The sequence below is a fragment of the Schistocerca piceifrons genome, chromosome 4, assembly GCF_021461385.2.
Source record: "Schistocerca piceifrons isolate TAMUIC-IGC-003096 chromosome 4, iqSchPice1.1, whole genome shotgun sequence".
Taxonomy (NCBI): domain Eukaryota; kingdom Metazoa; phylum Arthropoda; class Insecta; order Orthoptera; family Acrididae; genus Schistocerca; species Schistocerca piceifrons.
This window is the reverse complement of record NC_060141.1, coordinates 361,427,246-361,451,532: the sequence shown is the minus strand read 5'-3', so window position 1 is coordinate 361,451,532 and position 24,287 is coordinate 361,427,246. Positions and strand designations below refer to the sequence as shown.

General features: G+C 37.6%; 1 protein-coding gene across 1 annotated transcript in view; it reads right to left on the bottom strand.

The window, feature by feature from the left end:
* Positions 1 to 24,287, bottom strand: part of LOC124794951 — a 461,391-nt gene that overhangs the window by 262,447 nt on the left and 174,657 nt on the right. Inside the window, exons 7-10 of the mRNA XM_047258666.1 lie at positions 15,377 to 15,559; positions 15,150 to 15,281; positions 14,802 to 14,984; positions 7,752 to 7,883 (exon numbers count right to left, since the gene is read on the bottom strand). Coding sequence (XP_047114622.1) covers positions 7,752 to 7,883; positions 14,802 to 14,984; positions 15,150 to 15,281; positions 15,377 to 15,559 — 630 coding nt within the window. The remainder of the gene's footprint in view (positions 1 to 7,751; positions 7,884 to 14,801; positions 14,985 to 15,149; positions 15,282 to 15,376; positions 15,560 to 24,287) is intronic.

Below are 24,287 nucleotides of genomic sequence, written 5' to 3'. Positions count from 1 at the left end.
AGATAGTGACAGCAAGATTGGGTTACCATAAGTTCTGTGCACGATGGGTGCCCAAAATTCTTACCGACCACCACAAAACTCAAAGAATGGCCTCTGCATTAGACTTTCTGTCACGTTATGAGGATGAAGGAGAACCATTGTTAAACAGAATCGTGACCGGTGACGAAGCCTGGATTAAGTACGTGAACCCTGAGACAAAAGAACAATCAAAGATGTGGGCACATTCAAATTCGCCTACCAAACCAAGAAAAGCCTCGCAAGATTTTTCTGCCAGAAAACTGATGGCAACGGTGTTTTGGGATGCCAAAGGGGTGTTGTTGGTTGAATTCATGGAACATGGTACGACCATTAATCAAGACGTGTACTGTGAAACAATAAAAAAGTTACGACGGGCTATACAGAACAAACGCCGTGGTATGCTGACTTCCGGTATCGTTTTTTTGCACGATAACGCCCGTCCTCACTCTGCTCGCAGAACAACGGCCCTTCTTGAGTCCTTCAAGTGGGATGTTATCAACCATCCACCTTACAGCCCAGACCTGGCGCCAAGTGATTATCACCTCTTCATGCATTTGAAGAAATGGCTCGGGTCACAGCGGTTTGATGACGACGAAGAGCTCAAAGATGCGGTCACAGGCTGGCTCCAGGCACAAGTGGGTGATTTTTATGCAGAAAGAATTTCAAAGCTTGTGAAGAGATACGATAAGTGCCTCAATCGCTATGGAGACTATGTAGAAAAATAGTGCAAAGATGTAATTGTAAGATGTATATATTAAAATATTTTTATTTAACTTGGTGTATTTTTTTAAATCAACCGGAGGTTACTTTCTGAACGGCCCTCGTATTTTCCTTGCATCAGGCATAACTGACAAAAGAAAAATTAAAGTTTTCAGGCATGTCACAGTAATAATCAGTTTTAATTAGGCAGAATTCCAGTGGAATAAGACACGGTCCTGGCCATTGCTCAGCTTATTGTGCTGCATAATGAACATACTTAAAGCAATTCATAAAATTTGCCAATGAAAACTGATAATACACAAGTGACTGAAGTTTAAGAATACTGTTCTCCTAAAACATATCTAATGATACAGAGCAATCAGAAATTATAATGTCCAACAATTTCCTTAAAAATACTTTCCACAGACAAAAAATTCTTTATCAAGTGACATGGGTTGTTCCAGATCGAACCTGAATTATATCAACTCTTTTTGTTGCCCTCCTGAAAGACAGAGATAAAAGCAATGAATTAAATTCTGCAACTGCTTACAAACCATTTTGAACAAAATTTTAAAAATATTTTTTTTCTATATTTCCTGATTTTGATGGGTCAATTATAAGATTTTTGTCACTAAACAGTATTTTTTTAATTTTTGGTCCTAATATACCTTGATGGTCCTGAAGATAGATATAAAGCTGCAGAGACAGTATTCCACTCACAATTATCACTGTTGTTGTTATATATGAGTGTGTCAAAACAACTAATTGATTGTAAAATACACTCTTGTCTTTTTTGCCTTGGAATGATAAACTGTGGTTTGCTCACAGTTCTTTCAAGAAAACTAATTGGTGCTACATACAGCAGATGTGTGGATAATTGTAAGAATTGCTTTCATGTCAGCTGTGAATTAATGGCATCTTCTCTACACTTTTAGCTGAAGTAAACTTTATTGGTTTGTAACTTCCTACACAGTATGATTTCTTGAATCTGCTTAATGAGGTTGAAGGAGACTTGAAATCAGCAATGTTCATCTCAATTGGTATTTGGAGGGCCCATCTCATAGCTCTCCACTGCTAACAGTGCATCGCCTCTCATAAGCACTTCTGCATGGTTTATATCTCAAGAAAACATGTCTAAAGAACTGTTGTGCATGCTATTAATTCATGTATAGGGGTTTATGTTGGTTATTAATGGGGTAACGAGTCATTGTGGGCAGCCTGAACAGCAAATCTTTTGGATAGTTTTTCTTCCACAGTTTTGAGAGTTTTATTCTGGTGCTCGTTTATTACATTGTGTAGGTCTTTCTTCCATCTATGCAGTTAATGGTCACATTTTATGAAGTGAAACCATTTTTAAGACTGTCAGGAATTTTAAATCAAACACTGGACTTTTTATATTAATTCTAAGTATAAGACACACCCGAATTTTGGATGCAAATTTTTGAAGAAAAATGTGCATCTTACAGTCTGTAAAATATGGGAAAACCCATACAGAAAATAAAAGAAAGGCTTCACACAATGGAAATTATGTATTAGAGAAGGCATTCTAAAACCACAATAATGGACAGGGGAAGGAATTAAGACAAAAATAAATAATGAAAATGGTTTCAGTATTGGCCCAGTGGACAGAAAGGAAATAATGAGAGCTCCAAAAAGCTTGAAAACACACAGAAATTAGGGTAGGGACACACTAACTGTAGAGGCCATGCAGGAAAGACATACTTGGATGGATAAAGGTGCATGGAGATTGGTTGTATAGACAGCCAACAATGCTGTAAAATTGCTGCAATGTATATAAAATTTATTCAGCCATTGCGGCAGTACTGGCAATAAGCTTCCTTGTTCACTGATGTAGAACATACTTGGTGTTCTCCGAGAACAGTCCTACTCATTACAAGTGAACAAAAAGTAACAAAAAGCAAGCAAGTAAGTGTTAATTAAGGAAGTAAGTGTGAATTAAGAAACTAAGCAATAAAGATATTCATTGTTCTCTCAATAACAACAGTGTATTCAAACTTTTACACTTATTTAAAACTGTCAACAGGATCAGTAAATATGTAAGTAAAATATGCCAGACATTATTAATTCTAACTGCAATGTTACTTGTAGTACACTATTTTTCACAAATAGGATTGGAATGTGTTAAAGAAAACACAGTAAATCAGCACTGGCCCTCACTGTCAGACAACGACAAATTTCACTATTTAAACAGCAGAAAGCACATGAAACTTGATTCACAATCAATTAAAAAAGAAAAAAAGGAGAGAGAGAGCTTGTTTTATTCTACTGTGACAATGAGTAGGTCTCAGAAGTCAGCACAGTGCAGAATATGAAAAGTATGCCAAATACAAAATGAAATATGTAGCAATATTTATGAACATTAGACAAATAAAACAAATCATTTAAATTGATTATTACAACATTCCCAGATCAATAAATATCACACTTTCACTGTCTTCTGTCTCTAAGATTTTCAATATTAATAGTAGATAATAATACGCTTTGGTTTTACAAGTTACTGTATTTATCCAGCTATAAGACAAGATTCATCCCAAATTGGTAATTCGAAAAATGGGTCAAATGGCTCTGAGGACTTTGGGACTTAACATCTGAGGTCATCAACCACTAGACTCAGAACTACTTAAACCTAACTAATCTAAGGACATCACACACATCCATACCCAACGCAGGATTCGAACTTGCGACCGTAGCAGCAGCACGGTTCTGGACTGAAGCACCTAGAACTGCTCGGCCACAATGGTGGGAAGACTGTTTTATATTTGCAGATTAAACTCTCAGTGCTGAGGTTAATATTTCTTTACATTGATTAACAGATTATATAGGGGTCATCTTATATTTACAGATAATGCTTTGGCAACTGAGATCGCTTGCAGATTTATTTTGAAGAATTCAGGTCAGGGTTGGGCAATTGATATTTGGTTTCGAAGAGGCTCAAAATGCCAGAGCACTTGACACAGTATTGACGTTGCTCAAACAATCTCGTGACATTTGACTCATGTGGTACTATGGACTAGCCGCCACAACAGTCTATTGTTGTCCTTAAAACTTCTCAATTTTGTGAAATACAGGAGGAAATAGCACTAAATTCTATATCTTACAAACACTTGTTATATTTGAACAGGTTTACAATAAAAGTTCTCATACATTTATAAATACAATGTACAAACGTTTATGCAGATTTTTAGGTGAAGGTAAGATTCAAAAGTGCATCATTGTCCTTCAAAAAATATTACTTGATTCTGAAATTAGTACAACATTTTATTTCATTATGAAAGACAGTAAGTAATGACTTACCCCCTAAGTGGGTTACAAATGAGAAATTCGTTCACTGTTTTCATATTAGAATACAGGATGAAAACATTACCAGGTATTAATCAGTTTTAGAAGATGATGGTAATATTCGGATGAAACAAGAAGGAAAATTAATCCAGAATGAAATGTCTAACAAATGAAATAAATTGTGACTTCTGCAATTTTCCCGGCATATTTCTTCTTCCAGTAATTTTTTGGTTTGCACAAAATTTGGCTCAGAGATGTCTGGCCATCCTCATGTGAGTAGACAAAATACTAAGCTGTACTTCGTCTACTCAACTGAGAATGGGTGGACATCTCTGGGTCGAAATATAGTGGCAGAATGTTGATGGGATCTGGCTGCAAACCCAAAAATTGCTGTAAGAGGAAATAAATTGTATTAAACTGACTGGGATTGTTGTCTCAAGAATAAATTACAGCAGCCATCATGGAGATAGCACCTACAGACATCAGTAGATTGCAGGATGAACAAAGGTTCAAGAATTGGACTGAATCATGATTGTCATCTTTTATTTATGTATTAGTTCTTGTTGTTACATGTGACTTGCACCTTCAAAGATATCGCAGTCCATATTTCACAGTTGCTCCATCACAGCACTATGCAGTGAATTATGTCAAGTTGCCAACCATGGGAATCTATTGGCTTTTTACGAAAATCTACCATGTTTAAACTGCTGTTTGTCTGAATCCAATGGTATTCGAAATTGAACTAACTTTAAAACTGGACAAATACTCACAATTTTCATTTCTGCAGGAAATGGTAATGGTCTAGATATGGGTCAATGACATACTTATGTGTTTCATGCTGCAATGTTGTCGATGCTCACTGAGATGTCTAATGGGACTGAAAGGTGGTGTGTTAGTTGCTGCTTCTATGCAGCCAATAAGACAGAAGCAGGCAGATGATATGTTTGGAAGCAGGAGATGTAACATTTTCATGTCACTATAGAACCAAAATCCGATATGTATTTGGATAAAAATAAGCTGTGATCTCAGCTCCCATAGTGACTATAACCTTAAAAACTGCAACATATTCTGAAGAAACAGTCAAATGTTTGTGACAACGAAGATATAAATTTCGCAGCTGAGCTATTAGGATGATAACAGTGATTAAAAACAGAGTATTAGTCAACAGAGTTAGTAAGCAAAAAGTGTAGAAAAGAAAATGAACCACAAATTAAAATAAACTATTTCTTTGCATTTATTTTATTTCTCCTTGTATTATCAAAATGTAGACAATCAATAAATGGCATAAATTTACTAAAGATATAATGTTAACATTTTAGATAGATACTTTATGTCAGCAAAACAGTTATTAATTTCGATTTCTCAAGAATATGTTAAAAATAAATTTTTCTCAAGAATCCTCCTGAAAGAAAAAAGGGGCGGTCATTTGTAATCAGGGTTATGTTATGCTCAGGTAAATATGGCAATATCTTCTTGCTGACTTGCGGAACTGACACACTCCAGATTGAAGACTTAAGTTGAACTTATTTTTGTATAAAATGATATTTTAAACCCATGTGATTTGCTTGTTTATGATTCTCAGAATTCTTGATCAATCGGATGACAGTTTGACAGTCCATATACAAGGTGGTGTGTAATTCTTTTAGCTTCATGATATTTTCTATGGGTGATTTAGTCCATATTATTTCTTTCACAGTTTGACAGGAGGAAAGATAATATAAGTATGTTGTTGACAATGTAACCATCTTCTGCCACTGGGAGTTCCAAACTATGGTAACTTCACCTTATTTAAAAACAAAATCTGTGGTTGTGCTCTGAATGACAGCAACTCCTATATAGTCTGAGTCACAACAGACAGGCAAATGAATACCACAACCACTTAAATAATATTAACCACAAGCTACTGTTCCCTGTAGATACTTTAACATCCTCTTCATGGCACTCTAGTTAGTCTTTTATTGCTTCTCAAGCTGTTGACAAACTTTGCACAGCAGAGATGACATCAGGTCTAGTTCCCAGTGATAAGGCAAGCTTGTGTCACCTAGACAGTGTAAAGAATGATAAATTTTGACCGGTGTACACTCTTCATTGCCAAAAATCTCAGATATGATGAATACTCCATCTTCTTTCTCTATTACCGTCTCAGATTGTCACACCTTGTTCGATTTGACCATGTAAATAATATCACAATGTATTGTAACTTCTAACCAAACACCATACACCTTTACACTGCAGTGTCACATCCAACTAGAAAAATGTTTTCAGCCTTGGGATTCCAATTTAGTTGATCCTTCTTTGGGATATGTCTGCAGACCATCTCTCCAAATATCTTTAGTTTGGCAAAATCACTGACTGATCCAGTGCACAACTTGTGAAGTGCTCTTTCATCAACATACCTATGCTTCTTTTGTTTAAAATTTAAGTTGCCATGTTTATGGGTTCAGCTCATAATTTTATTGGTAGCCCACCTGCAAGGAGCACTGTTCTTGCAGTTTCTTCCAAGCTGCTATTTTCACATTCAGCTGCAGCATTATGCTGATTACTGTAGGCTATTATCCATGATTTTAAATTATTTTACAAGCCTTTTAATTAATGAATTGTAGGTTATCATTACTTATCCCTTTAATTACACATTCAATTTGTTTATTAGTGGTTTTTTATGAATTATTCCAACTATTTGGCCATTTCAGGTTTATATTTTAAAAACTAAACAGTTTGCCAGTGAGAATAATCATCTTATAACAAAGGGAAGTACTATGAATCACTAACTGATTTCACTTGCATGTGACCACATTATTTGCTGGGAAAGAGATCACATAATTTTGTTGACTTTGGGTCAGTCTGTTTATACATACTCCTGTTTGGCAGCATGTTCCTGTGACTGTCTACTTAAAATATAAATAAAAACATAATGTAACTAGTCATTAAACTTAAAGTTTTCTAAGTATGATGCATTTCAGATGTGCTCCATCATGAAATATCTGCAGCTCTGTACATCTTCGTTGCATACTTTCCTTGAGAGCACTGCATTTGAGCTCAACTTATTAATTGTTTAGCATAAATTGTTAAGCTCAAATGCAGTGCTTTACTGTAAATAGTGTGTGTGTGTGTGTGTGTGTGTGTGTGTGTGTGTGTGTGTGTGTTTTATGAATCCATAAAAACTTATTCAGTAACTACAATGCAGGCTATACAGAATAAATGAATGCCTGAATTAATTAATAATCCACATTTAAAATGAAGAAGAAATCAGCACAGTTACTATAAAGATTAAGATTAAACAGAGTAACAATAAGGCAGCAACAAGAAGTCAGATGATGTCTGGCAGAAGCAGTTTTCCCAGTTACTTTGTCCTAAATGTTATGTTTGGGCTGTTATATAATTGTTAAGTGAGACTTACAGATAAATTGAACAATGATTACTAAGTGTTTGAAGACAAATGTTCCAGTACACAATACGAAAACACTGATTAGAAAGATAAAAATGGATAGTTCTATTAGTAACAGGCATTTTGTAGTGGAATAGAATATCAGTATAATAATATGTTGCACACATGATATCTCACTTTAAAATATCCATGAAACCACAACAAACCTCACAGATTTACAAGCTCCAGCACTCACTGTCTGCATTTACAGTAACAAAGAACATATGTATTTCATGATATTTTTATAATTTACTGTTTCAAGGATATATTATCTAGTAATTTCTATGTAAGCAGTAGTATTAACACTTACAAAACAGGACAGCAACGTGGGTCATCTTGCCAATTATCATGTCTAGCATCTCATCTGTTACATCTTCAATCTCATCTGTTTTGATCTGGTGCTCAAGCCAGGATAAAACTTTCTCCTCTTCCTCCAGATTTCCTGGGAAATAAAACATTATTGTAGGATGAATGAAAACACATATATAACTCTAAACTCTAACTGCTTTAAATCTTTACTGGTTTTGACCTCTGCCAGTCTCTGGATGCCCATGTAAATGCACACTGATGGAACACTAGTTATAATGAGACAACATAAGATTTTCCAAAGCATTTATTCTAGTTATGGGTCTTTCAACAACACTGATTTGCAGACTTGAATCTCAAAGAGATCTGTCACAGCTAAAATAATTTTTATATATAATAATAATGACAAATTACTGATCTGAGAGAAAAGAAGCATAAATATCTTTTAAAGCTAAAGGTCTCATATATGAGCAAAACAGCAAAAAGCACATAAAAAGTGGAAAACTAAGAAGTAACCTATGAAATAATCACATGGAAAGTCAGTTGACAGTCACAAGATGGCTAGAGATTAACACTCAGGATTTAGTTTTCTAACATTTCTCTAGTTCCATGCCTTGCAAAAACAGTAACTGGGACATTGGTTTGTGAATAATGTGAAAGTATCAGCATTTTTGCAATGTTCTTTTATGTTAATCTTTGAATGATGTCACTTGTCTTTATACCAACTTCTTTGCTTCAGTTCAGTAGTGGTGTTTGCTGTGCTCTGATGGTTTTGAAATATTTTCAGTATTGCCTTACTTTTGTGGTTCTGAATGTCAATATGGTAGCAGATTAGGGGTGTGGCTTACAAAGTTTTTATGAAGTGTGACAGTTGTAGCTGATTTCAACAATACTCTTCACTAATAGAAGAACAACAGATGGGACAATGGCTGACAAAAGACAAATTGAAAAACACACTTGTGAAGAAAATTGGGAGAACTGGAGAATCGTAATGAGAATTATTTTAAAGTGTGACAAAAACTTTGATGTTGTAGCTAAATGATCTGATCAAGTCAGGAGAAAGTGGGCAAAATTGTAAAACCAAGCTTTTTAAATGGACCAAGGCTAATGCAAAAGTGAGAAAATGGCTAATTCTATCACAACACCAAGCCTTTACTTCACGTTGGGGAATGCAAGACTGTTACAGAGATTTGGGATAGGCTACATAAGATTTATCATTTTCTCTCATCTGAAAACATTGATCTGCATAGACACAAATTTCATAACACTGAGTGGGAAGCATCTGGTGCAATACAAGGCCACCTTGCCAAATTTGATGCAGTGCAAACTCAGGTTTCATTGTTAGACAAGTGGATTGACGATGGTGATCTTTGTACATGATTTTTGCAAACACTTTACCCAAAGAATTCAATTACATTTATATTACATGGCATGATGTACCTACTGAAAAGAAGACATGGAATAAGTTACATAAAATGTGTCTAATTATGAAGTGAGAATAACAGATCATGATGATTAAAGTGCTGCTACAGAAACTATGTCGAATATGAAGATTAATCAACTGTGACGAAGGTGCCAACAAACATCTGAAGCAGTTACATTAAAGATGTCTCATTATAAAAGGAACAGAGATAGAAAATGCTTTTCATCTGGTTAAGAAGGTCACTTCTCAAAACAGTATAAAACAAAGTTGGTCTGTTTTGAGTGCAAGAGAAAGAGCCATCGATCAAACGAATGTAACAGCACAGAACAAAACAGAAGACTGTGTTATGTTATCAAGTAGTCTGATTTCAGTGGAAGATTCATGAAACTGTCAACAGGCAGGTTCTCCGGAAACTGGGAAAAAAGTTTTAATGGTGAGACACAACAATTTTTCTACAGTTCTGAATACACTGGACTGTGATGAGCTGTACATTGACAGTGGTGTGACACATCGCAAAGCAAATCAAAATAACTGGTACACTACATATGAATCATTTGGAACTCCAAGGAAGATGAAACTTCCTGGCAGATTAAAACTGTGTGCCAGACCGAGACTCGAACTCAGGACCTTTGCAAAGGTCCCAAGTTCAAGTCTTGGTCCAGCACACAGTTTTAATCTGCCAGGAAGTTTCATATCAGTGCACACTCCGCTGCAGAGTGAAAATCTCATTCCAAGAAAGATGAATAGTGCCAAGAATGTTTACAAATTGAAGCATTTGGTACAAGTTGAATTGACGTATATGTATTCAATGGACAGAAACGGACAGAACAACATTTTGAAGATATTTTATTTCTTCCTGATGGATGCCATAACTTATTTTCCATTAACAAAGTTGCAAAAAAAAAAAAAAAAAAAAAAAAATCAAGTAATCAAAAATTATGGCAAATCATGGGTATTTTTCAAAAATAATACTGCAATTGCTGTTGCTACATGCTGTGGTGAAAATGAACTTTATCGTCTAGCTGTGACTGTTGTTCATCAAGAAAAGTCTTGTGTTGTTGCTAAAACTGATGATACCTTAAGTGGATGTCATGAAAAAATGGGTCATCAAAATTAAATTTTATATGCGCCTGTATCTGAAGAATCACAGCACAGAGATAATGACTGACAGTAGCTTTTGTGAGGGATGTGTCTATGGTACACATCATAGGCTGGCATTTGGTGAAAGAGTGCAGAAGCCCACTAAACCTGGAGAATTAGTTCATGAAGATGTTTGTGGACCAGCAGAAGAAAAAGATTTACATGATCATTGATACTTTGCTCCTTTTAGAGTAATGCACCTTTTGAGATACAAAGATGAAATTAAAGAAAAATTATTACTGTTCATTAAAGCGATAAAAACTTGAGCTGATGTTACTGCGACAGTGTTACAAACAGACAGTGACAATGAGTTCCATAATAAATATGTACATAAGTTTTCTAACTCAATTGGACTAAAACATTCAATTACTGCACCATATTCTTCTCAGCAGAATGAAGTTAATGAGTGGGAAAATAGAATCCTTTGTGAGATTGCATGTTCTTGGTTATGCTCTGCTAAATATTACCAAAATCACTGTGGGGTGATACAATTCTGGCTGCAACATACACTCTGAATTGAACTGGTTCCACAAAAATCAAAGGTAAAACTTCAATTGATATATTTTTGAAGAAAAAAGATCATTTTGATAATTTGGTGATATTTGAAGTGGAATGCTATGCTTGGATTCCCACACAAAAGCACAGGAAGTCTGATGCCAAATCTTCAAAAGGATATGTGGTTGGTTATGATGAATGTGGATACTGTGTTTATTTTGCTGGGGAAAAAAGAAGAAGAAGAAGAAGAAGACTGTGTATGTATGCAGACACGTAAAATTCAACTGCAAACAGCTACAGAAACCATTTATTCAAGAGAGCACAAAGTTTGTTGATGTATCTGATGTAGATGAGAATGAAAAGGTTACACACAATTAACATGATAATGTTGAATCTGAAGAGGAGAGACAGTGGGATTGTATGAACAAAGTCTAGCAATAAGTGATGAAAGAATTAGCAACCATTCAAGTGACACTGAGGGACAAGTTGAGAGCAACTTCGAAGCAAGAAATGAAGAAATAGGAAGTCACAATTTATGTGAATAGCAAAATTTGAAGAAACTATCATGCTACTGTCAAGATTCGGCCCATCATCTGAGAGTGACACTTCTTTGCGAGACACCAAGGAACTATGAAGAAGCAGTGCAGTTAGAAAATTCCAAGGAATGGAAGAAAGCAATGAATAAATGAGTGCTCTGGAAAGGAATAAAACATGGGAGTTAGTTTACAAAACTGAAACAAACAAAATCATTGAAAATTTATGGGCCTTTGCAACAAAATTAAATGCAAACAATGAAATGATTTGGTATATGGACCAGCTAACGGCAAAATGATATACACAATGTTTTAGAATACATTACGCTGGCACATTTAGCCCTGTTATAAGTTCTGAGATGATGATAGCCCTGTTGAGTGTTGCAATTCAACATGATTGGTGTTTAAGGCAACCTGATGTAAGAACAGCATTTCTAAATGGTTTTTTAAAAGAGGAAATATACATGTGTCAACCAGAGGGCTTTGATGGTGGTACAGAATATGTATGCAAAGTACTGAAGAGTCTGTATGGTTTAAAGTAGCCTCAAAATGATAGTATGAATGTCTTGTTAAATTTCTTATGTAGTTTATGGGAGAGCTGTTCAGATCCACGTATGTTCTATGGTGAAAACCTGGTACTGTTGTTTTATGTTGGTGACATGTTGGTTATGGGTTCTACTGATGCGACAACTATGTTTATTGAACGGTTGGGTGACTGTTTTCAGATCACAATAAATAAGGCTGCATAGTGAAGAGAATTTTAGACAAATACAGTATGATGGATGCAAAACCATTATCTTTACCCGTTAAACCTGGGTGGATATTGGGCAAGTCACTTCCTTTTAATAATGCTGAACCCTATTGAGAAATGGCTAGAAGTATGACGTACTTAAGACAAGGTACAGGATCAGATTTATCATATGCTGTTAATGTTGCATCGAGAGTTCAAGGCACCTAACACAGGCACATTTTGCATTGCTCACGCAAATATTCAAGTATATTAAATTAACAATTAGAGATGGAATTAAGTTTGAGAAGAATGAAAACTGTAATACTGAAGCTTATAGTGATGCTGATCACAGTGGGGACAGAAGCACAAGATGATCAAGTGGCATCCTATTCAAGCTCCATGGAGGCCCAGTAGTGTGGAAAAGTAAATTGCAGTGGAATACGTGGGTGCAAGTCAAGCTTGCAAATCAGTTGTGTGGTTAGATTAACTCCTGAAAGAAACTTCAGTTGCTGACGAGTCCTCAGTTCCTATTTTGCAAGTAGTTCAACAAAGTGCTATCAAATTTATTAATGGATCAGGATTTTATGAATGATCAAAACATATAGAGAGTAAGTCTCATTACATTCATCAACTAGTTAAAGAGAAGAAGGTTAGGGTGAATTACAGAGATGGAAAGCAGACATTATGACAAAAGGGTTACCATTTATAACGTTACAGATGGTGTAGAACCTTGTTGGTATAGTGCCTTTCTTATGATACATATACAGCATTGCAGGAGACTGGTAATATCAGTGTTTTTTTCAATGTTCTTATACATTAGTAATGTCTGACAGTTGTCACTTGTCTTTATACAATCTTCTTTGCTTCAGTTCAGTAGTGGTGTTCGGCATACTTTGATGGTTCTGACATATTTTCAGTATTGTACTTCTGTGGTTTTAAATAAATGTTTCATTTTAAAATGGCATTTGATGTTTTGTATATAAATAAAATGACCACATCTAAATAATTTTAAATGTTTCTATCTATACACAGCAAAGAAGAAATCTAAAGACAAACAAAAATTACATGTTCCACCAGCTTTTTCAATACAAGTTTTCTTAACTTGTTAAAAAGAGAGACTTGACAAGAGTCTTTGAACCCTATTACAGAGAAAAGGTTTGTATGAATTTTGAAAAGTTTCATTTCCTCTGCCTTTTCCCTCTTTTTGTACCTTAAAATGAGACTCTATGTTCCAAATCCTTACAAGAAATATACTTCTGTTTCTGCAAACTTCTGTTACCAAGTAAAAGGGCACTCATTCAACAGGGTGATTCATGAAGATCTGCAAATATTTTAATATGTTATTCTACAAGTAAAACTAAAGAAAAAAGTTCATATAAATATAGGTCTGCAAATGTTTAGTTATTGAGTTATAGCTAATAAAAGATTTTACCTGAAATTTGGCAATGTCACTAATATGAAGCCATTGCAAAACTTCATGAGGTTAAAGTAAAGCACAATTTCCATTTATTTTGTTGTTCTTGATCTGGTGAATCTAATAAAACATGTCCCAGATGTGTATCTGCAGTTCCAGAACGTCAAGAGAAGCAAAGAAGTAATTTTGTATAATTTTTAATTTATTAATTACTTGGCCCAATTTGTTTTTTTAAATTCCAGACAATTGCACAAAGTTTTCAACAGAAATTGTAGAGAATTTGATTTTGGAAAAAGGATGGTAATAACGTTAACTGAAACTGTATGAACATGTCAGATAATCTACTTTTATTAATACCATAGCACACGTGAATTCATATTAAACCAGAAAAAACAATGCTCAGTGTTAAAGAAGTTGTACAGTGTACATACAGTTTCACAATACATTCACAATAAATGGTCCAAAATGTCTCCACCGAGTTCAATGCATTTAGCTGCAAGTGTATGAACCGATTTTGTTGCTCGTTTCAGTTTCACAGGGTTGTTCTTCATCTTAATCTTTGCTTCTCTGGATGTTCTGGAAAACTACTGCAGATACACATCTGAGACATGTTTTATTAGATTCATCAGACCAATAACAACAAAATAGATGGAAATTGTAGTTTACTTTAACCTCATACAGTTTTTCAATGGTTTCATATTAGTGAAGTTGCTAAATTTCAGGCAAAATCTTTTATGAGCTGCAACTCTGTAACGAAACATTTGCAGACCTATGTTTGTATGAACTGTTTATTTATTTATTTTTTTCTTGTAGGAAAACATATTAAAATACTTGGATATCTTTGTGAATCACCCTGTATATTTATTTGGATTAGTGTCATACCGATTTTTGTATACTTGACAGACTGCTGTTTCCACTTAAAATAAAACTATAGGGACATATGTGCTTTAAGAGTGTTTGCAAACAGACATGAATAGATAACAGAGCATATTATGCTATGTTAAAATAAAGTACAATTTTTCAATGATTAGTGCAACAGGAGTTCTATAAACATTTGAGGAGACACACGATAAAAAAAAGCAAAAATAAAACATATTCATGAAAGATTGTGGACAGATTACAACAAATCAATTTACTTAAATGTGATTGTTGTTGCAATGAGAAAAAATATAACTGTTTATTACTTAATGTTTCTAACATTACTTTTTTTCCATTTGTGTGTTCTCCCACACACACACACACACACACACACACACACACACACACACACACACACACAGACACACAAACAAGGATGGACCGACAATGGACATATATACCTTCATAATAAGTTGGAATTCCACCCTCAAAATAGATGAGCGCTGGAATCTTCTCAACCCCATACTCTTTTGCTTCTTCTGGGTCATCAATCTTAACAAACACGATCCCTAGCTGGTCACATTCATCATCTATATTTTCTAATTCATTCAAGGCACGCTGTGATTTTCTATCATTGTTGTCATCTGAGAAAAAATACAAAATCTACTCTCATTCAAATTCTGAAGTGTATCATATAAATACACAATGCAAAAATATAAAATCTCTTTTCACTCAAAGAATCATCTGATTATGATTGGAGAATAAGAACAGCTCTAAAAAGAGAATGCATTAAATGTTTGCATCCTTACAGAAAAGAACTGCTACTGTTTTTCCATCCTTTATGAGCCTGTCAAGCATCTCATCAGTGACGTCCTCTATCTCATCTTTTTCTAACTGATCTACCAGCCATTCTAAGATTTCATCCTCATTTTCAAGATTCCCTGTAACATTTAAAATTATTTTAAAACAGATCTAAAAACATTAAATTAAATACATAGAGCAGAATGGCATGCATATGCATATATTTACTAGATACCATCATAAACATTTGGAATTCCCTTCTCAAAATAAACAATTGCAGGAACGTCATCTATGCCAAATTCTTTAGCAGCTGTATCATCATCAATTTTCACAAACTGTATACCATGTCGATCACAGTCATCATCAATGGTTTCCAGATCTGTTAGAACCTGCATCGATTCCTCATCATCATTGTCATCTGAAACGATAAATTTAATAAAATGAAATGCTTAAAAGGCAATAAACATAACAAATTACAAAGGTTTTAAAACATTTGATCACATCTTTTTGTATACAGAGTCCACCAGAAAAATGTATACACTCTTTGTCAGGTTCTATCGAGATATCGGTATTGTTGTCTGATTTGAGCTATGAGTGTGTTGTAGTATTGTCTTTGGCTCAACAGATGTTAGTACTTTCATCTCAGTATTGTCCGCCCCTGGTAGCTGAGTGGTCAGCGTGATGGAATGCCATGCCTAACGGCCCGGGTTCGATTCCCAGCTGGGTCGGAGATTTTCTCCACTCAGGGACTGGGTGTTGTTTTGTCCTTATCATCATCATTTCATCCCCATTAACTTGCAAGTCGCCGACATGGCATCAACTTGAAAAATCTGCACCAGGCGAACAGTCTACCCGGCGGGAGGCCCTAGCCACATGGCATTTTTCCATCTCGGTATTGAGAAAACAAGATAATTGGAGGTCGCTTGACATTCAAGCAATGAAAATGTATTGTGAAGTGGTTTTTCAAATTTGATAATGCCATTGAAGTGCAATGTCAGTGGAGGCGGAAGTTTGAAACAGAAACTGCCAAGCCACCTAACAATTAAATGCATCATTGACAAGTTTGAATTGCATGGAACAATTTGTAATATTCACAAAGGAAGATCAGGAAGACTGCGTACAGCTACAAGTCCTGCTTCGTGGCCTCTCATATTGTAAACATTTGTTAATTCTCCACAGAAGTCTGCAACGCAATGTGCACGAGAAGTGGGAGTTAGCAGTACAAATGTATGAAGAATTCTGAAAGCTGCAAAGTGGAAAGTTTACATTCCACGATTACTGGACGCAATTAATGATGACGATCGTGATCGACGTATGCAATTTTGTGAATGGCACCAGCAAATGGTAACTGAAGGTGAACAATTTGTGATGAAGGTAGCGTGGAGTGACGAAGAACAATTTAAACTTAATGGAATTGTGAATCGGTATAACGTGTATATAGAGCATGGAAAATCCACATGTTTATGTGGACAAAGCAGTCAATCTACCAGGGGTTCATGTGTGGTGTGGACTATCATCTAGGGGCTTAGTAGGAACCTTTTTCTTTAATGCTACAGTCACTGGAGAAGTGTACCTGGAAATGTTATGCACATCAATTTTTCCAGGTATTCATGCACTTTTTGGAGCTGATGAAGAGGTCTTCTACCAACAGGATGGGACCCACCACACTACCACCTAGCCATACAAGCTCTCCTGGATGACAATTTTCCAGGGTACTGGATTGGATGAAGATGGCCCATTGAGTTCCCTCCATGGTTGCCAGATATAGCACCTACGGACATTTACTTGTGGGGAACTGTGAAAGATAACGTCTATCAATGTAAGCCACACATGCTGGAGGAACTTTGCCAGGAGATTACAGCAACATGTGCAGCTATCTCCCTGTAACATTGACTGATGCAGTTGCAGCGACCGCTCATCATTATGTTATGTGTATAGCCGCCGACGGTGAACATTTTGAACATTTAAAATAACCTTGTGCTAAACTGAAGATTGTACAACATGTGTGATCAATTACTAAATGTATAATAAACACATAAGTAATACTTTTCATTCCTTAAAGTTTTCTGACAGACTCTGCATATTAAAATTTGTATTCTGCAGAACTTATATTTTTCCATCCTGTCAGGAATAACTCTGTTACAATAGTACTACTGTAACCTGATCAACTCAGTGACACAAATTTTGAGTTATTTTATAGCTGAAGATTGTGACCGGGTAATAAATAGAATGAAATGAACTAACTTTTATATATTGTGAATCTCCTCATACTGGACAGCTACATGAAAAAATACCAATCTATTATGCTATAGTTGGCTGAGTTGTTTATCTAGCACATTGAAAAACATCTATTTGTTATCTGCTTAGTGTCACACTCTTCACATTGTTGTGAGAAGTGGATTCTTAACATAAATACATCACATATATAACACTACTAGATAGAACTGGTTATTTCATTTCTAAAGTGAGTGCTGATGTGATCTGCAACCAGGGGGATCTGCAATAAATCGACGCATGGTGCAGGGAATGGCAACTGAATCTCAATGTAGACAAGTGTAATGCGCTACGAATACATAGAAAGAAAGATCCTTTATCATTTAGCTACAATATAGCAGGTCAGCAACTGGAAGCAGTTAATTCCATAAATTATCTGGGAGTAGGCATTAGGAGTGATTTAAAATGGAATGACCATATAAAATTAATCGTCGATAAGACAGATGCCAGACTGAGATTCATTGGAAGAATCCTGAGGAAATGCAGTCCGAAAACAAAGGAAGCAGGTTACAGGAAGAGATACAGAAGATCCAACGGAGAGCAGTGAGCTTCGTTACAGGATCATTTAGTAATTGCGAAAGCATTACGGATGTAGTGGATAAACTCCAGTGGAAGACTCTGCAACAGAGACGCTCAGTAGCTCGATACGGGCTTTTGTTGAAGTTTCGAGAACATACCTTCACTGAGGAGTCAAGCAGTATATTGCTCCCTCCTACGTATATCTCGCGAACAGACCATGAGGATAAAATCAGAGAGATTAGAGCCCACATGGAGGCATATCGACAATCTTTCTTTCCACGAACAATATGAGACTGGAATAGAAGGGAGAACTGATACAGGTACTCAAGGTACCCTCCGCCACACACCATCAGGTGGCTTGCGGAGTATGGATGTAGATGTAGATGTAGATACATGCTTCAGTATGTAGTGAACAGCACTCTATATAATTAGTTTCATGTCTTTTTCATTATTAACAGGAGGAATTGTGAATCCTTACACACACTAACCCCTCTTTCCCTGGCCAAAGAAAGTAAGGGTGCTGTATCCTGCTACTATAGTCCGATCCATATATGATGGGGGTTCACGCATGTCAATGCGTGGACAGCAATTGCATTGTTGACAATTCCAAGCAACAGTTGTGGTATGTGAATGCACGTACTTTTTCTGCTTGAAGAAAGTGTGTATCCTGCAAATTACATCTTCCACTTACTTACGCAGAATTTATCACTTAATACCACAATCAGCAATGTCAACTCACAATAAATGAAATCTAAATTCACTAAGCAACTTGCTACAATCACCTTTAATGCTTGCATTAGCTATGTCATTCACAGCAAAGCGTTCAGAGCATAGTGAATGCTTATTAGCTGTCAGAGTATATGTGACATTGGTGTGCAGAACATGCCTAAACTTGACCACCATCATTCATGACTCCAACTATAATACATTTGAATGTGAGTGCAACATGTGTACTTAAATCAATAGCCAACTGTATCAGTGCAGACCAGCCACAAGAGGCCACTTGTGGGAAGCGTGCACACAGCGTGGCCTCTGCTACAGACGACTCACACCTACACACATGCAGAGCAGTGCTGACTCACTCCCACTGTGTTCTTTTAGTTTTTACTGCTCACATTAGTTGCTCTGTGTGTCATGTATGTTGCACCTTCTGTATGTTTATTTTGTCTTGTTACGGGTGGAGTCACAAGAGGCTTCTTTCCGTTATTGTTCAGAGGTTTATGAATAAACCCATCTTTGTGTTACTTGGATTGGTTTCATGTATTACTTGATTATTCCATGAATGGCGCTGAGTTTGGAATGGTTTCTGCTGTGTAGTATTTAAGTCCTGTTTCATCAGCCTTAGTCATTATGGATGTCGTGCTAGTGGCCGTGATTGTACAGCTTACTTCAGTAGTGACCAATTTATCAGCATTCAACTACCACTGCAAGGCTACGCATGTCATAGGGCGCACGAGCTGAATTCTATCGATGACGGAAGAAAGCAAACCTGTCATACAGGGCCTGGGCAGCTAAACTTCTTAGCCATAAGTGTCAATTCATTACTGATACCTATAATGACCCTTATGCAGACTCTATGGTGCAAGACGCAATTATCTGGTTAGTTCTCGATAGGGTAGTGAACCAGAAGGCTTTACTTTGTGAAACTGACACCTCCCCCCCCCCCCTCCCCCCCCCCCCCCTCCCTCCCCAATGGCAGAGGTTTTGCAAATAGCACAATCTTTTGATGTTTCTTGGGTGACAAAACGCAAAAGTGGGCAATGCGGCAGTAGTGTTAAAAGACGTATCCACCAGGGCAACACATATCTTGCATGAGAAAGTGGCAGTGGCGGTAGTAAACATGATGGCCGATTGTTGAGGAAAACAACGTTGGCCCAAGCGGCTGTGACCAGTACAGCCAAACTGTCATCATTCTCTGTTTCCGTTATGTCTTTTCTGTTCTGTCCAGCAAGAAAGTTTTGCATGCCCTAAGCACTGGGTTACTTCTTATGCTTGCCCAAAGAGAGGCCACATCATCTCTGTGTGTTGTTCACTGAAGATTACTAAGGATATGGACATGGATGTGAACTGTGCAACTCCTATGCTTGTGACTTCTCCCAACTTGTTTATCAAGTTCAGTGTTTCTCGCCAAGTGCTCTCGCTACTGGTGAACACAGGTGCTGCACTGACACTATTGAATTCTCAAACCTATGTGTGTTTAGTCTCACTGCTGTTGACGCCGGTCACATGGAAGCTGGTAAGTTATAACAAACAGAACATTGTGCTGCTGGGACAATTAACAGCATCTACCTCTTGCAAGTCAGTGGTTCATTTCATTACATTTCTGGTGGCTGCTGATGCCAGTGTTGAGAACTTGTTCGATGTAGAGGCATTTCAGGCTTTTGGATTTTCTATCACTGATGCAGTTCACCTTGAGTCTAATCAGCTACTGTATTGTCAATTGGAAACACTGTTTGAAGAGTTATCGGACTTGTTTTTAGGAAATAAAGGATGTGCTCTGTCAGAGTAGTCTGAAATTCCTGCTGCCCTGAGAGATCAAGCAAAAGTAGACTTGGACATACTTAAATCTAGAGTTGGTGCAACCTGTTATGGCTAGTGAACGGTTGTCTCCACTGGTTGTAGTTCGGAAGCCGTCGGGGAAACTTCACCAGTGTGGCAACTTCAGCACTACTGTCAATGTGCAGTCGATCACGGATGTGTATCATCTCCCACACCAGGAGGAGTTGTTGGTGAAAAGATCAGGCGGCCAGTACTTTTCTAAAACGGATTTGTCTGAAGCATATCTGCAGGTTCCTGTGGATGAAGAGTTTTGGTGAGTTCCGGTTTTGAATACTCCTTTTGTTCTCTATCAATATTTGCAACTTCCTTTTGGTGTGGCTAGTGCTCCTGCTATTTTCCAATGATTTTTATACCAATTAATTATGCCTGTCCCAGTTTGTATTAATCATCTGGATGATTATGTTGTCACGGGCTTCTCCATGGCCAATAACTTGATTGAAAAATTTGCGCACTTTGCTTTCTATCTTACAGTCTGCAGGACTACAGTGTCACCTCACAAATTCTCATTTTTTTCAACCTTCTATTTTATTTGGGGTTCGATGTCTTGCGGAGTGGAATTCACCCTCTGTCAGACCACATCTCCACCACTGTATCTATGCCTAGTCCCTCGTCCACAAGGGAGCTTCAGGCCTTCCTAGGGAAGATATCCTACTACCATAATTCCTGATGGGGGTGGCCCATCTGTTACATGCCTTGTTATGCAAGAATGTACATTTTTGCTGGAGCCTAGATTGTGAACGTGTGTTTCAAATTTTGAAATCCAAACTGTTCTTGGCCTCTTGTTTAGCTATGTTCTCTCTGGACAAGCACATAGTTTTGGTGACTGACACATCACAGTACAGCCTTGGCACAGTCCTAGCGCACTGGTATGCCAATGGTTCTCAACGACCTGCTGCTTTCACCTCTAAATCTTTCACACCGTTACTCTCAGGTGGAAAAAGAATCTCTTGCCATACTCTATGCTCTCTGGAAATTTCTTTTCTTTTTCTTTCTTTTTTGCATATGACTCCAAGTTTCACATTATTACTGACCATAAATCCTTAATTTCCTTGTTTAAACCGCACACTTCTTTGCCTGACAAGGCAGCACACCACCTATGACACTGGGAGCTGTTCTTGTCTTGCTCCAATTACGAAATCCTTTTTTGACCTATATCTAAACATGGCAATGCAGATGCCTTGTCTCACCTTCCTGTGGGTCCTGGTCCAGAACTTGATCATGAAGAACTGCTTTGCTTCCATCTTGATAATAAAACGCAGACCACTGTTGAGGTTTTTCCAATAATGAGATAGCACATAGCAGCTGTTGTTGGCACTCACCCAGTTCTCCATCAGATTGTTCAGTCTGTTCAATAGGGCTCCCCAGATAAACCACCTGTTTTGGCTTCGGAACCCCTCTGCAATTATTTTTCCTTAAGGTATCACCTCTCTTTTTTGCTGCTGTTCTCATAAGATCTCTCTCCCAGAGTAGTCATTACCAATGCGTCACAGTGCGAGGTTCTACATCTTCTCTACCAGGACCACTAAAGAGTTTCACACATTAAATTAGCTACGAGACTTGTCTTTTGGCGAGAGATTGACAGTGGAATTGTCTGTTTTGTTGCAGCTTATGGGCAGTTTGCTTGATGACAGGCAGCTTCCTAAGCTTCTCTGGCCCCTGGCCTGCTCCTCGCTAGCCATGGAAATGGACTTTAAGGGTCCGTTCTTGAATTCCTATTGGTTCTTGGTAGTAGATACATTTTCCTTGTTTCATTACATTTTCTGCGTGCATCAATGTTGACTGAGGCCACTATTCATACACTTTTGAAAGTTTCGAATAATAGGCTCCACATTTCAATTGTTTTGTTCCTGTCATAGTATTTGTCATGTTAAGGCTCCACCATTCCACCCTCAATCAAATGGCGATTTGGAACTACTAGTAAATATGTCCCAAATGAAAATGTTTGCTGTGTATTCTTTGCTGGACAATGCTCTTCTCTGTTTTCTGAGATCTATCACTTCGCTCCCATGGAGGTGTGAAGCCCGGCTGAGTTGCTCCACAGCCAGCAGCCAAACATGCACCTCCACCTTCTATGGCCTGCACTGCACCTGCTGTGGTCAGGTTCATCCAGCTGCTTTGCGCTGTGATTTGTCTGCCACTGGGAACACCATGTTTGTGACATCTATGTGGGCTGGTGGCATGCCACTTTAATTAGTTGTGCCCCCCTCATCACTAGAAGCTACTAGTTCACAGGTGGGGTCCCCATCATCGCAGTCCACACCACTGCCCTCTGCCTTGAGCCCATCGTCACCTGCTGTGAAGGGGACCGCATCCCATTGGCTGCCTCCTCCATGTACAACACCCCGCGTTTCCACCTTCCCGGCACCAGACGCCAGTGTGTCTCTGGCCACGGGTCCATTGCCACAGCCTGCTGTTCCAGTCAGGCCACCTCCACTATCCCCCTCATCATCACTGCCTCAGCCATCATCACTGGTGAGTCCAGCCCTATCTCCTCCACACATGGATCTGCCTGCTGATGACGACACAGAGGTAGCAATGGCACCATCCTCCCTGGTGCTGTCGTATGGTGCCACACAGGTCCACACCCTTGGGCGTGCCCACATCTCCACATGTTCCATCCTATGCTCCGGTGACCACCCAGCAAACTGTCCCATCCCCACCATCAGCAGCAGCTGCAACCGCTCTGGATCCAATGGACTTGTCTCTTGTCGAGCCACTGGTGTCTCCTCTGTCGTCTGGGCACCCGCTTTGCACGAGAGAGAGGTATGCTGTAACCTGCTACCAGTGGGTGCTGAAAGTAGTGTTGCCATGTGTGTATTAAAATCTACTGCCAACAGTATCAGGACAGGCCAGCCACTTGAGGCCACTGGTAGGAAGCGTGGACACGGCACAATTTCTGCCCTACCATCACCGGCAACTCACACCTATATGTGCAAGGAACAGTGCTGACACACTTTCACTCTTTTCTTTTAGTTTGTACAGTTCACATCAGTTGTTCTGTGTATCGCTTACTTTGCACCTTCTGCATATTTCTTTTGTCTTGTTGCATGTGGAGTCACAAGAGGCTTTTTCCATTATTGTTCAAAGGTTAATGAATGAAGCCATATTTGTGTTACTTGGTTACAACAAAGTAAAAGTTATAATACAGCCAACAGAATTGTTTTGGGGTCTGTTATGAACACAGAAAGAAGAAACTTCATTTAAAGCACTCACTGATGTGGACAATCCATCTTGAAAGGTTTGTCAGCAATTTACCATATTTGACATTTAAGATTTAAGGTCATGCAGGAATTCAAGCATGCAGAAACAGAATCCTATAGGGAAGAAATCATTTGGGATGTTATTAAGTCAGATATAACACATGCAGCCACAGGCTTATTAGGAATAAGGAAGTTAAGAGACAAGGAAGCCTTGGATGACCCCAGCATTATTGGAACAAAGGGACGAATTAAAAGAAAAAAGCCCTGATCAATATAAAGCAATAAAAAACAATGCAACTACAATGTACCACTTGGAGAAAAGGGAAGTGGCTGCAAAAATTTAGCAAAGAAATAGAAGATGACTTTCAATATGGAAAACAGGCTGAAGCTTACCATGTAACATACAAGATGTAAGTAACATATGGAAGGAGTATACCAAAGACCCATATACTAGTACTGAAATTGGAAGTTTAGATGAGTATACTGAAGATGAAAAACCAATCAAAAGAAGAGTTCTTTTTCACTTTAAATAGGTTGCAGTCAAATAAAGCAACAGATACAGAAGAAATTCCTGCAGAACTCCTACAAAACAGT